At 32.6% G+C, this 13,379-nt stretch overlaps 2 protein-coding genes across 5 annotated transcripts in view; one reads left to right on the forward strand and one right to left on the reverse strand.

The window, feature by feature from the left end:
- LOC105223554 (mucin-4) overlaps positions 1–13,379 on the forward strand; it is a 35,740-nt gene that overhangs the window by 9,992 nt on the left and 12,369 nt on the right. The window lies entirely within an intron of this gene.
- Positions 11,356–12,564, reverse strand: LOC105223553 (uncharacterized). The gene has a single exon (XM_011201300.3). It carries the CDS (start codon positions 12,377–12,379, stop codon positions 11,510–11,512), a length of 870 nt encoding a protein of 289 aa, XP_011199602.2. The 5' UTR covers positions 12,380–12,564; the 3' UTR covers positions 11,356–11,509.

Raw genomic sequence — 13,379 nt, forward strand, 5'->3', positions numbered from 1 at the left:
TGAAGTGAAAAAAAATAAGTAAATAATTTAAATTGCTTTTACACTAAGCGTTGGCATGAGAAAGAGTGTAAAACGTAGCCAAAAACTATGAAGAGTCTGCGCTGCTGTTGTTGACGCATGCGTGCGCTTTTTCTAATTCAAATGTTGACTTTCGCGTTTGTCACTTTTAGTTTCATTCACATTTACATATGGCTAGGTGTAATGACACACTTTTCATTAAGCGTTGCTATGAGGTTGTTGTTGTTGCCTCTTATTTTATATTTTTTCGGCTGCGGTTTTGTGTGCTTAAAACTTTCTGCTTGGCATATGTGAATTCAGTTAATGGTATAACTACGTTTGTTGAATTTTAAGCATATTAGGGTGGCACTTAAAAATGTAAAATAAGTTATTTTTTCGGTTCTCAACGGTAAAATTGGTAATTTTGCGTTCCGTTAGTGACTTCATTATAGTTTTTTTTTTGAGATTTAGATACATTAGGGTGGTAATTAAATTTTTTTTATACAAATGCGTGCACTTTAATAATAATTAAAAAAGTAAATAAAAAGATTCTAATAGTAATGAACACTTATTTTTTCATCCAATAATCAAGTATTACAAAGCTATTATTCATGCAACTTCGAATTAATTTGACTTGCTTGATGCTTCTGGAAATAATTTGAACTTTGACCTCTGACTTATGTCTCTTTTTTTACCTGCATTCAACCGTTGTTCATATATTCTTCTATATTTCGAAGTAAGTTGGGGCTGAGGTAGGTAAAATCTGATAAAAAAAATTGGTTGTGGTATTTTAGTACCACCCTAATATAAAGCAAATACATATATGTATATTAACTATATAACATATAAATGAATATTTCCAACTAAGTTTGGGCTAAGGTAGGTAAAGTCTGATTAAATTAATATCTTCCAATATTTAAGTACCACCCTAATATAACGAAAATACATATATCAACTAAGTATTTAAACATATAATTGATTCCAATCGAGTTTGGGAAAATCTGATAAATTAAAATTTTAAAATTGATTTAAGTACCACCCTATTATGACGAAAAAATATATATACCAACTACATAATATATAAATGAGTATTACCAACTAATTCAGGTCTGTGATTATAAAAATCGGACAAAAAAATTTCTTCCGGAATTTAAGTACCATCCTAATAATAACGAAAATACACATATTCCAACTATATAAACACATAAGTGAATGCTAGTTTGCTGAGACGCACATTTGAATAGAAATTAAAAGCCAACAAATGTTTGATTTTTCGTTAGTTTATACATACATACACATAAGCATATGAACATATAGATATGTATGTATGTACATATATGTATATTCCCTGAGTGTTTACATATGTAAATATGTTTTGACTGTTTGGTATTGTGCGCTTGTAAGCCACCTTTTTTTGGTATTTTCCCACTTCGCTTTGCCTCAAATTGTTTTTTATTGTGATTATGTAAAGCGTCGACGTAATTTAATTGTACAACAACAGTAACATACGCTGCGGCATGCGAGCGCACTTAGAGTACACATCCGCACATAACCTTTGCTAAGTGCTCAGCCGCTTAATTATTTTATTTCACACATATTTATTGCCGGTGGAATTTATTGTTAACTTCATTTATGCTTCAATATCTTCGTTGTTTTATCACTTTTACTTTTCGGGTTTTTTCGCACACACTTTTTGTTTGAATGTTCAGCAAATTATTTGGTTTTTGAATGTTTAACACGAAAAGTGATTGACAGTGACTTGTGGAGGTGAGCAAATGTGCGAGTCTTCTCCAAAAACATATGTTTCTCTGCGATATTTCTTTGATAAGGTGAATGATGCTGAAAATGTCGTATTAGCAGTCTTTCACTGGATAAATAATCGGGTTTATATAGGCTAAGTATACCCGAATGAAATGCGAGCTGTGTTTTTCGCTTTCTAGCTCCTTTTTGTCGGATGGCTCTGCCATTTGAATATTGTCCTTTTTTTATTCCTACAGTGAATATCCTCAAGCTAGTCTCTTTGATAATAGAAAGATTTGGATATAAATATTGCAAAATGCCATAAAAGCGTTGAAAAGACACCGAATTTCATTTCTAGATCGAAAGAACTTTCAATTGGCACTTTCTTGAGTTCCTTGATTCATTATATAGTAGTTGTAATGAAAAAACACGATATCTATGAGATGAAGCACATTGGCAACTCTTCCTACTTATGCCAAATGTTATAATCTGACTTTAAAACATATTCTCTTAGTGTACATTAACTGCTTAGAGTGTACTATGCGGGTACTTTTATCAAGAAGGTTTCTTACTCTGTTGTCATTAGTCTCGATCTTCAACAAATAGCAAGCAAGTTTACCTCTACTGGGTGCCAGGTGACAAAAGTATCGGGGGCAATGATATAGTGGACGAGATTGCCAAGAATGGTATGCGACTAACCCCGGAAAATGTGATGAACAATCGGAACACCATGCATTACCTGTACGATGATCTGGATAGAAGCATGGTAAAGAAAATTAAAACACGATTGAATTAGCTCCCGGGGTACAAAACTGCAAAAGCCATGTGCAAAGCGATAGATCGGAAGTACACAAAATTACTATAGGGACTTAATAGAAGGAACTTTAGGAACATGATAAGAATACCTACTGGCCACTGTCTGGTGGTGACACACTTCTGCAGAATAGAGCTGACAGATCGAGAATACTGTAGAAAATGTCTAAAGCACGACTCCAGGGAAACAATAGAATCATTTCTTGTCTCACATAGGCAAGACTACGCTGTAAGCATCAGGCGGCTTCTTCGTATGAGACACTGAGTTAATATGTCAATATTTTCAAGAAGAAAAACCAACTAGTTATGGACCCGCGAAATTAATTTAAAATAAGCCAACACAAAACAGTTCATTATCAATAATCCAATACCAGTAGCATCAGGTCAAATATGAAGACTCACTACGATAGTATCGCTAAACTCGCTAAAAGTTAGTCAAGAAGTGTGTGTCCTCAATATCAGTATCATCAAGGTACTTCATAATTTGGGTGCCTGGCAATAGCGAAATCTCCGAAAAATGCAAAGCCGATGAGTTCTCAAGAAATGGGCACCCTTTTATTGTATACATTGGATTGGGAGGAGATGGAACTCCATTGGTCTCTTGCGTTTTAGAACTGAATTTTGGCACCTCATGTGAGCTTCGCAGACTCCGGTCAAAAATTATTGTGGCAATCATTCTCTCTGGATATTGTTCAATAGACATACATGCGGTAAGACAAGGTGAGGTGAACATCCACGCATTTTCTCTTCCAATGTCCAGCTCTTGCAAAACCATGGTTGAAACATCTCGATAGTCAGATAATCAGTGAGTATAGTGAAATAAAGGAAACGCCCCAGAGAATTTGTGACGAGTGTAGTAATCTATATTCTGCTCTCTGATACATGTTAAGACCAGAGCACTCAACAGTTTTTCAATATTTCTTGCTTTGTTCAAATTTTCATTATTACACGTTCATCTTTTTTTTGCAATCTATTTAAAAAACCAGGTAACCTCTTCAAAGTCATTCAATTTGACCAATTGCTTTGTTACCACCACAACATTGATGACAGATAAAGCGAAGAGCAAAGAGGCAAGCCAGAAAAACAGACGATCTCGGTGAATAGATAGGCAAATTTGAAAGGCACGTGCCATTGCATTGGAGGCATTCGTGACTACAAACACGTGGCGTGCTGCGCAATGCATGTTGAAAGTGGTAAAGTCGCAACACTGTTAACCACAGTAATCAATGCAACAACAAAGAGGCAAAATTCAGTTGAAAGCAATAAAACGTGAGTGCAACTTGCGAAATAGCGCATAGAAACGAACTTTAACGGTAGTATTTGTTGGTATGTGTGTACGTGCATATCGACAAAGTAACAGTTCACTTTTTCGAATGTCAGTTTGGTCGCTAATTTATACCCTGTAGGAAATATTTGTTAGGTTTTTAATGAAAACTTATAAATTTTGTTATTTCAAAAAAAATTAAAATTTTTTACTCCTTTTTAGTGTTAGATATTTTAGAAATAATTTTTAGTTTCGGGATTCTGTTTTTTTTCAACATCAAAAGACATTTTAAACTATTATTACTGCTTTGTAATGTTAGATATTTAAGAAATAATTTGAATAATTTCGGGATCTCGAAAATAGTTTCGGGATTAATTTATTTTAAAAACAAAAATTTAAAAAAGAAATAAACTTTTTATTTTTTTACATTTTCGACGAGTTGGAGTAAATTAATAGCGAAAGCATTTTAAATATTTTCGGGATCTCGAAAATAATTTCGGGATAAAATTTGTTTAGTACAAAAATTAATTAAAAAACAAAATTATTAATTTACTTGAATTTTATTTGATTCAGATAAATAAAATCCCGAAACTAAGTAACAAATAATTTCGGGATTAATTTTTTTAAACATAAAAAATAAAAAAGGTCTATGTTATTATGTTAGTTTTATATTCTGAATTCAAGAAAGTCAATACCGAAAGCAAGCAAAAAATAATTTCGGGATTAAATTTTTAAAATAACATTTAAATTTTTTATCAAATAAAAAAATAATAAAGTAGAGAAAATTAATCCAGCAATCGAACAGGAAATAATTTTGCGATTTTTTAAATATTAGATTTTCTAAGGAAAACGCTTTTTATCAAAAATTAGCATGCGGTTGTATTTACGATCGAATTCGTAACGAACTACAAGCAAAAAGAGGTCAAAAAGTTTCGGGATTTGGTTATTAATTTTGCGATTGAATTTTTATAATTTAAATCGTTTGAATTGAAAAAATTGCTGTCAAAAATTATTTATAAAAATTCGGGATTCGGGAATTTCGGGATTCGCAAATTTTGGTATTCTCTGAATTTTTATAATTGAAAAAATTACTCAAAATAATTTAAAAAGTTTGGGTTTAGAGAATTTCGGGACTCGGGAATTTCGGGATTCGGACATTTCGGGATTTGGAAATTTTGTGATTCTCTGGCTTAAAAATTAAAAAAAAACTACAACAAAACACTTTCAAAAAATTTCGGGACTCTGCAGTTTCGAAATTCCTTAGTTAATATGTATGTGTTCGTTTTTTTTTTAACTCTTTATAAACGCATTTTTGATAGCTATGTATATAATTTTAAAGTAAATTTGAAAAAAAAATGAAAAACTATTACCGTTAAATAAAAAACACCGCTACTTCTACCAGCTCTAGATAATTTATTCGTACTGCATTCCTCTTTATACACACAATCTAGCACTCGCGTGTCTTGCATGCCTTGCATTGTTTATTGCTGGTTTTGTTGTTGTTTTTAATGCCTCTGCAATTCGCGCTCATTTGTTGATGTAATTTTCGCAAATTATTTCATTTTCATTAAATAAGTTCGCTTTTGTATGCCACCGCGTACTTTTTATCTGTTGATGTTGTTGTTGTTATTTTTCTCTTCTCATGCGCTTCAGTAATAATATTAAATAACGCAAATTGCGGCGAAGTGTTTACGACTGTCTGCTTTGCGACAATGGCATAAAAGTCATAAGCGTGTGTTTATGCGCATGCACACAAAGGCACTTATGAGTACTATACACAGATGTATGAGATAACAAAAAATAAAATATAAAAAAAAAATTAAAAAAAATCCAAAATTTGAAAAAAATAAAGAAATATTTTTAAATAAATTTAATTTTGCTGCAGAAACTATGAAAACATAAAATGCAACTTTAATGAAAAACTAAATAATTAAAATAATATATAATTATATATAAAAAATTTCATAAAGAAAAAACTTAAAATTTTAATTTGGATGTGTTTCATTTATACTTGAAACCGTGTTTTCAAGGAATTTTTGAAATATACAACTCACACACTGACACTATGACACACATGCTATTAACCTGCCACATACTAATAAAATGTTCCATAGGTTTCATTAGAGTATCCCGAATACCGTCACCAATCATATGGAGTAAAGTCAACCACATGTTCGAAAATCCTGATGTAAATTATATGAAGGTTAGGTCAAGTTTTCGAATTAGTTTTTTCTTTTTTAACGCAAAGATACACTGTTATGAGTAAAATACGCTATCTCGTTTTCATTGAGATAACTCGAATATTGACATTATAAAGTCACCTGGGTCTCGAGTTCGAAAATCTTTATATAAGGTCTATATATATAAAGAAAATCTTTACATAAAGTAATGTATATACTTTATAAAGGAAGTACTGATCCGATTCAACCCAATTTTTTCATGCAAACATATTGTTATTAGGAAAGAATTATCCCTGAATTTCATTTATATTTCTCACACGTTGACCGATATTTGCAGTAAAAAGTCAACTATAAACATCGGGTTAACATATTCAATACCTAGTAACTAGGGGGTTGCACAGTTTTGGTTCGATTTTGAGAATTTTTGGTCACACTCATACTCCTCAAAAAATACTATTCGTGCAAAGTTTTAACCTGATACATTAATTGATGCTTGATTTGTATACTGGCAAGTGAAAGATGCAAATGGAGTTTAAAATTATGTTATTTAGAAAGTATGTGTAACTGTATTCCGATTTCGGCCATTTTCGCACTGTGACATAGCAATATCAGTCATGTACCAAATTTGATTAAAATAGAGATACATACAAGTATATGATTTCAACGAAAAGTAGGCGATGCCACGCTCATTGTCCCATTTTGACACGGTCTCTCATCCGATCAACGGGATAAAATTTAATATTTTTAGCCGTACCACTATATGGGTAGTGGGCGGGTTTATTATCGGCTTTCATGAGTTCTTATAATATTTGCGTTTTTGTAGCTTTGGTGGTTTTAGGAGATATGTACATTAAACTTATTAGAAAACTGGTCCATGCCTACCTTTTCAAAATTAAAAAAATTGTATTATATTCCAAAAATAAAAAAAAAAATAACTAAAAATTTAGCACACAAAAATGATAATTAAAAACATTAAATTTGAAAAATTAAGGAATTTATATTTTTTGTAAAAAGGTCTACCAAAAATACAATTTTCATTTTATTCCAAGTTCTAAGTTATGTTTTTAGCTAAACCACATATTTTTTTTAAATAAAATATTTCATTTTTTAAAACAGAAAAAAAACTTTGAAAAAGACTGTTGAATGACCAAGAAAACCCATGTAACCCCTTAAGAAAATAAAAAAGTATGAATAATAATTTACATTCAATTAAAAAATATATAGGTATTATATATACTAAAAAAAAATAAAAAAATAAAATAAAAACACGTATGTACTCAGCTATTTTTATAATGAAGATTACATATAATTGCACCAAGTATACACATAGACACATATGTGTAGATCTACATATTTGTAGCAAAAAGTATGTGCAAAAGTCAAACAACAATTATCAGAAGTGGGGTCTAGGCCATGCGTGTACTAAAGACTTAAGCGACAAACTTGCGCAAATTAAATTGTTATCTAAGTGTAAATGTTTGTGCATGTGTATAGCTGTGCATATGTGTATATACACGTATGCGTATAAATAATATTTGGTTATTTATATAATACAATGTATACATGTACATGCATATACTTATGTATATATGTAAGCCCGTCTTTAAGTACGTACATACCTACAGCTAATTAGCCACTTATTGTGCACATGTCTCCATATAGTACGTGCAATTACTCGGGTTATTATTCAGATTTATGCTTTCTTGTGTCTTGCGTAATCACAACTAAATAAGTACAACACTTTCATAAAGCTGAACGTAAATATGTTGACAATAAACAAGTGTTGTACTTTCGGGTGACATTTGAAATATTATGAAAACACATATGGTTAAAGAGAGCTGCATCTTGGCCTATTACATGCAATTGAATTGTTTATCTAATTGCGTTATGCATAATATTTTTAATTATTTTTGTGAGTGGGCTGTAGAAGGGTGGCTAAAAAATGAAAGGTAAAACGTATAATGAAAGGTATTACGATGAATTTGTCAACAGTTATGCAAAACTAATTTCAAAATAATTTTCGCATAATGAATAACATTTTAAACTATGTTAATTTCGGGATCCCGAAAATATTTTCGGGATTTATTTTTTTTTAGTGAAAAACTGAAATCGAAAATAATTTTCAAATAAGTAACATAATGCATAATATTTTAAATTATTTTAATAATTTCGGGATCCCGAAGATATTTTCGGGACTTAATTTTTTGAGCAAAAAAATTCAAACAAAAATAATTGCAAAGTCAGTATCGCATAATGAATTATATTTTAAACTATGTTAATTTCGGGATCCCGAAAAATATTTTTTTATTTTTTTTAGTGAAAAACTGAAATCGAAAATAATTTTCAAATAAGTAACATAATGCATAATATTTTAAATTAATATAATTACTTCGGTATCCCGAAGATATTTTCGGGACTTAATTTTTAAAGCATAAAAACTCAAATCAGAAATATTTTCGTAATAATCGCATAATAATATAAATAATATTTTAAAGTCATGTAATGATTTCGGGATTCCGATAATATTTTCGGGAATTACTTAAAAAAAAATTTAATCAAAAATTATTATACATATTTCAAATAATTAATAATAATATTTCAAACTATGTTTATAACTTCGGGATGCCGAATATTTTTCGGGATTTAATTTTAGAAACTGAAATCAAAAAAGAGTTTCAAAATAAGTATTGCAAAATGAATAATATTTTAAAGTAATTCAATAATTTCGGGATCTCGGAAATATTTTCGGGATATTATTTAGCATCTCAATGCAATTTAGGGATTGAATTTTTATGATTTCAATTCATTTTTTTTTTTTCAATTTAAATTTATAAATTTCGGTATATGGATATTTCGATTTTTTGAACGATAATTAACCAATAATAAAATTTACCAGCTAATAAGAGCGCGTTACTGAATGCTCTCATATAAATATTATACTTTATCATAACGCACATTGATCATATATAATATGTATATAACTTGCTGTTCTTGACATACTAAATTTCTTCAAGACTAAAGAACTTGCCACCACTTGAGCTTCAATTGAAATCAAGCAAGATAAAAAATTAATTAAATTCTAATTAAAAATATGGCATAAAGTATAGTGTGCCGACATAAGCATACTTCATAAACAACCAATTGTCAAGTTAGTCTCGCCGCTCACTTGCTCACCACCGGAGTGAGGTTTCTCACACATTTGTTTAAAGCAAAATCGATTGGTAGTTTGTTGAATTGTGCGCGCTGACATTGAATGCATTCACATCTGTTAACAGCCTTTTTTACTGAATTGTTTTCACAAACATCTGTTTCAGTTGGCTTAAGCGCATTTTGATTTTCATTAAGCTATTGTTAGAGGTCAAAATTCGTTCATTCAGCAAAAATAATAACAAAAAAAAAACAATAACAATGCCAATAAAAAATGAAGAAAAAATATAACAATAACAAGACACAACAAAAAAAAAACTAAAAAACATAAAAATAAGACATTAGTTGCTTGACAACAATCTAAGTGGCGAAATAGTTTTGTTTTATTTATAAAATACATACATATATAAATATGTACATATTCACTTATACAAAAATACATAGCTACACATATTGAAGTATTCACTTTCAGCTGTCTTTATGCTAATTACAATTATTTCATGAATATTTAAACACTTTGCAAGCAACAGGCAGTAGCTAAGAGATGTTGATGCAACATTTCTACAAAAAAACAATATTACAAAAGAAATAACTAGTATTCCAAATTATCAAGTTTTGAAATAAAAAAAAAAATACTTTTGAAAAATATAACATAAATCAAACTTAAATTAAAAAAAATTTAAATAAAACATAAAATAAAATTTAAAATTATGCTTGAAAGAAAATACAATTGAACATTAGAATAAAAAAAAGAAATCAAGTTTCAATTGAATAAATTTAATTATTTTAGATCAAATAGGTTAGGTTAGTTTAGTCTGGTAGGTTAATGAGCAGTTAACAGATGGAGTTCCATTACGAAGTCCATGAGGTGCAGACATCCTTTAAGATGCTTGCGCTTGGCGCGAGTATCAATAGACTCTGTGGTCTCACTATCGATACCTCTGCAAATGTTCCATACCGTGACGGCCCAAAATACATAAAACATAGCCTATCTAATGCGGGACTAGTTCACAAGATATGCTCCATTGTCTTCTCAGCTTCTGTAAAAACCATTCTGCAGGCATGTGCCGCCAATCATATTTCTACATTCCCTTATAGCGAGTCCCAAGAATCTTTGTACATATTTTTCCAATCTACCGTTTTACACATGATTTTTGGCGTCTACTTAGGTAAATCGTCTAATCGCGTTTTGATTTTCCTTGCCATACTCCCAAGTTTCGAATATTGACCGGGCTTTAACCTAGTTTCTAAAATTGGCCGGAAGTATCTTGCAAAGCAGGACAGCAGAGGACAATGTCGCCAGAAGCAAGGTACTATTTCTAGATCAGGGGGCTCCGTGGATGGACAGCGGATTTGCTAATGGTATACGGCTGTCATCAGAAAATGTGATCAACATACTGCTGCTTGTCTGTGCGTAGCTCCACGACTTTCCTAATAGTAAAGACCTCTGCATGAAAAATAGTGCAGTGGTCCGGCAGTATGCAATACGTGAGGTTCAATATGCAGGTGGCAGGTTTAGCACTAGTTCGTGAGCAGCCGTTAGAGAGGTTCTTAGTGCTTCCGTTATGCACAGCTCAAGGAACCTCTGCATTCTTTCCATTTGCTTTTGGTAGGTAGAGTTCCGAGGGCATGTTCACCAGACTTCTGTACCGTAGAGCACAATTGACCATACAATCGCTGTGTAGCACCGGTGCATGAGAGAGGGAGAAAGCCTCAGGTTGTGCTGACCATATTAGGCATTGGTGGCCCTTCTATTATAACCCTTTCATCCGCATTATGCATCCACAGCAGTTTGTTGTTTAAGACACCCAGTACTTTAGGGTGTCACCCTTGAGAAAGAGTTGTGTAATATTTATCGAAGGAAACCTTAACAGAAGAAGATCCGGCAGTTCTCTACAGATTATTGGAGATACGTGTACTTACAATTCTCTTTGTTTTATAGTTATTCAGAGAGCTACTACGGTCCAAAGTTACCAGAGTAATTTAGATTATTAGAAAAAAGCTACTCTGGCGCGTTGGTTATGGAGCAAAATATCTCCGATTCTACCTTCCAAACGAAAGAGCAGTCAATATTTTAGATGATAAAGCCGTCTTTGAATTTTCCGCTTGTTAGGCAATATTTTGCTTATTACTCTCTTTGAGTTCCCTCAAAAGAGGAAAATTTTTTTAAAAATACATTTTTTGGCTTCGGAACTAAAAACTCACCGGATGTCATTGCAAAAAACTTTTGCTTAAAGTAAAACATTTGATATACGCCAGAGAATTTTAAAATCTTTATGAATTACAATTTAAAAACTTTAAACATGAGAGCATTGACTACACATTAAAAGACTAACACTCGTTTATACCATTAATGGTAAAAAAACCGCTACTTTATAGCCAGCTTAGAGAAAGAACGTCGATTTGAATCTTCATCATATGTAACGGTTTCATCACTTTCATGCTTTGTATGTGGCTCGTGCTTCAAACGATCCTCTTCATCGTACGGGTGCGGTGGCGGCATGGTATAGAAGGGTATTATCGGTCCAACCGGAAACTCATACAATACCATATACATTTCTTCAATGTCGCGCAACGACTGAAAGGTGCGCACACCGCTGTCTTCCACCAGCGAGTAGATGAGATGTGAGAGCGCTTGAAACCCGAATGCTTCAGCCTGCTGTTGCTGCTCCAGCGTTGCGGCTACAAAAGAGACACGTGGCATCAACATATGACGCGCCACTTCCAAAATACTATAGAAGAATTTCTGCATGAAGATCGGATCTTCTTTAAGCTCGGGATGCAAGTAATACTCGAAGAGGTGTAGGCTATCAGGCTCATGCTCCGGATGCTCTTCTTCGTACTTCAGCACTAGCATACGACCGAGTAGCATGAACTCGGCGAAGAGTAGAAACGAATCGAAAATTTGCAGCCAAATAGTCCAAGAGCGCCACTTTTTGGTCATCCATTTGACCAGCGCGACGCCGTATATCTCGTTCGTCTGCTCGTCGATCACCATAATACTGCATTCGTTTTGCAGCACGTGATCTACGTAACGACGATACGTTTGCTCCACGTCGGGATTATCGTGTATCTTCAGTTGTGCGTACAGCCGATTGGTGCGATAGGAGTTCTCCACCATGAAGTCGGCAATGCGTGGCAGCCATTTTTGCGGTATATCGCGTATGTAAATGTCGCGCTGCTGTTCGTCGAGCGTTACGCCTTTGTGCTCAGCCCAATAGATTTGTACAGGATTCATTTTGTATAGGAAATTTGATGTGTTGTGGATTTGATGGGAACAGAGTGGTTAAGAGTTATTGCGATAATTTTGCCTTTAAGCCGAATATTTTGCGAATTTTACACGAAATTTTAAACAAACACGAAGTAAAAGATGGGTAAAAGAGCTTAAGACGAGTTAATTTTAATTTGTCTACATGAAAAAATAAACGATAATAAAAATTAATAAATAAATTTTTGTGAATTCAAAATGAACAAAAGCCAATGAGACTGTCAGCAATAACTTCTGAAGAAAGACACAGGTGCATATTTTTTAGAAACTCTCTTCGGAATATAAAATTACGGTCAAAAAGATTTTAACGTGATCTTCAAACTCATAAGTGAATTCTTTAAGTTTCTAAGCTAAATGAAAAATGTTTCAAAATGACATTTTCTTCTTTCGATGTCATTTTTCGTTTGCCGATTGAGTTTTCTTGATAGCAAAGTTTTCGGGACTGTTTTTTGAAGTCCTGTCAAACTTTGTGATAGTTAGTTGACCCTTGGTGCCTCTCAGCTAAAGCTCCATAGTTTTTAATGGATAACTTTGTATGATATAAATGATATATCGAACCAACACTTTGAAAGGAGACATAAAAAGATGTTTAAGTTTATCCGTTGGTCACTCAAAGATGCCTTCAAACCAGCAGCAAAGTAAAAAGGTTGAGCTCGTCTTCGTTCCCGCCGTACTCTGTCTGCAACCAGTCCATTGACTTTGCATAAAAAAATATTATTGTTAGTTTTTTATTGTTAGTTTCAAAGTGAATCTATTCAGTTTACGTTACCTCAAAGAGACCAGACCTGACGAAAGACATGAAGACATGAAGAGCTCGCAGAATCTTTGGGCGTCACTGAAGCAGCAATGGGTGGTGGTTTGACTCCAAGTACGCGGTACACTGAGAGGGAGTCGGTGAAGGTGTTAATGGCTTCACTGTGATTTGCGGTTAGTATGTACATGCCTGAAGTTAGTTTCATCCGAAGTCTAG

The sequence above is a fragment of the Bactrocera dorsalis genome, chromosome 4 (genome assembly GCF_023373825.1).
Source record: "Bactrocera dorsalis isolate Fly_Bdor chromosome 4, ASM2337382v1, whole genome shotgun sequence".
In the NCBI taxonomy this organism is placed as follows: Eukaryota; Metazoa; Arthropoda; class Insecta; order Diptera; family Tephritidae; genus Bactrocera; species Bactrocera dorsalis.

Excerpts from the sequence above, each read along its gene's own strand:
- LOC105223553 (XM_011201300.3), bottom strand. The coding sequence starts at position 12,379 with ATGAATCCTGTACAAATCTATTGGGCTGAGCACAAAGGCGTAACGCTC.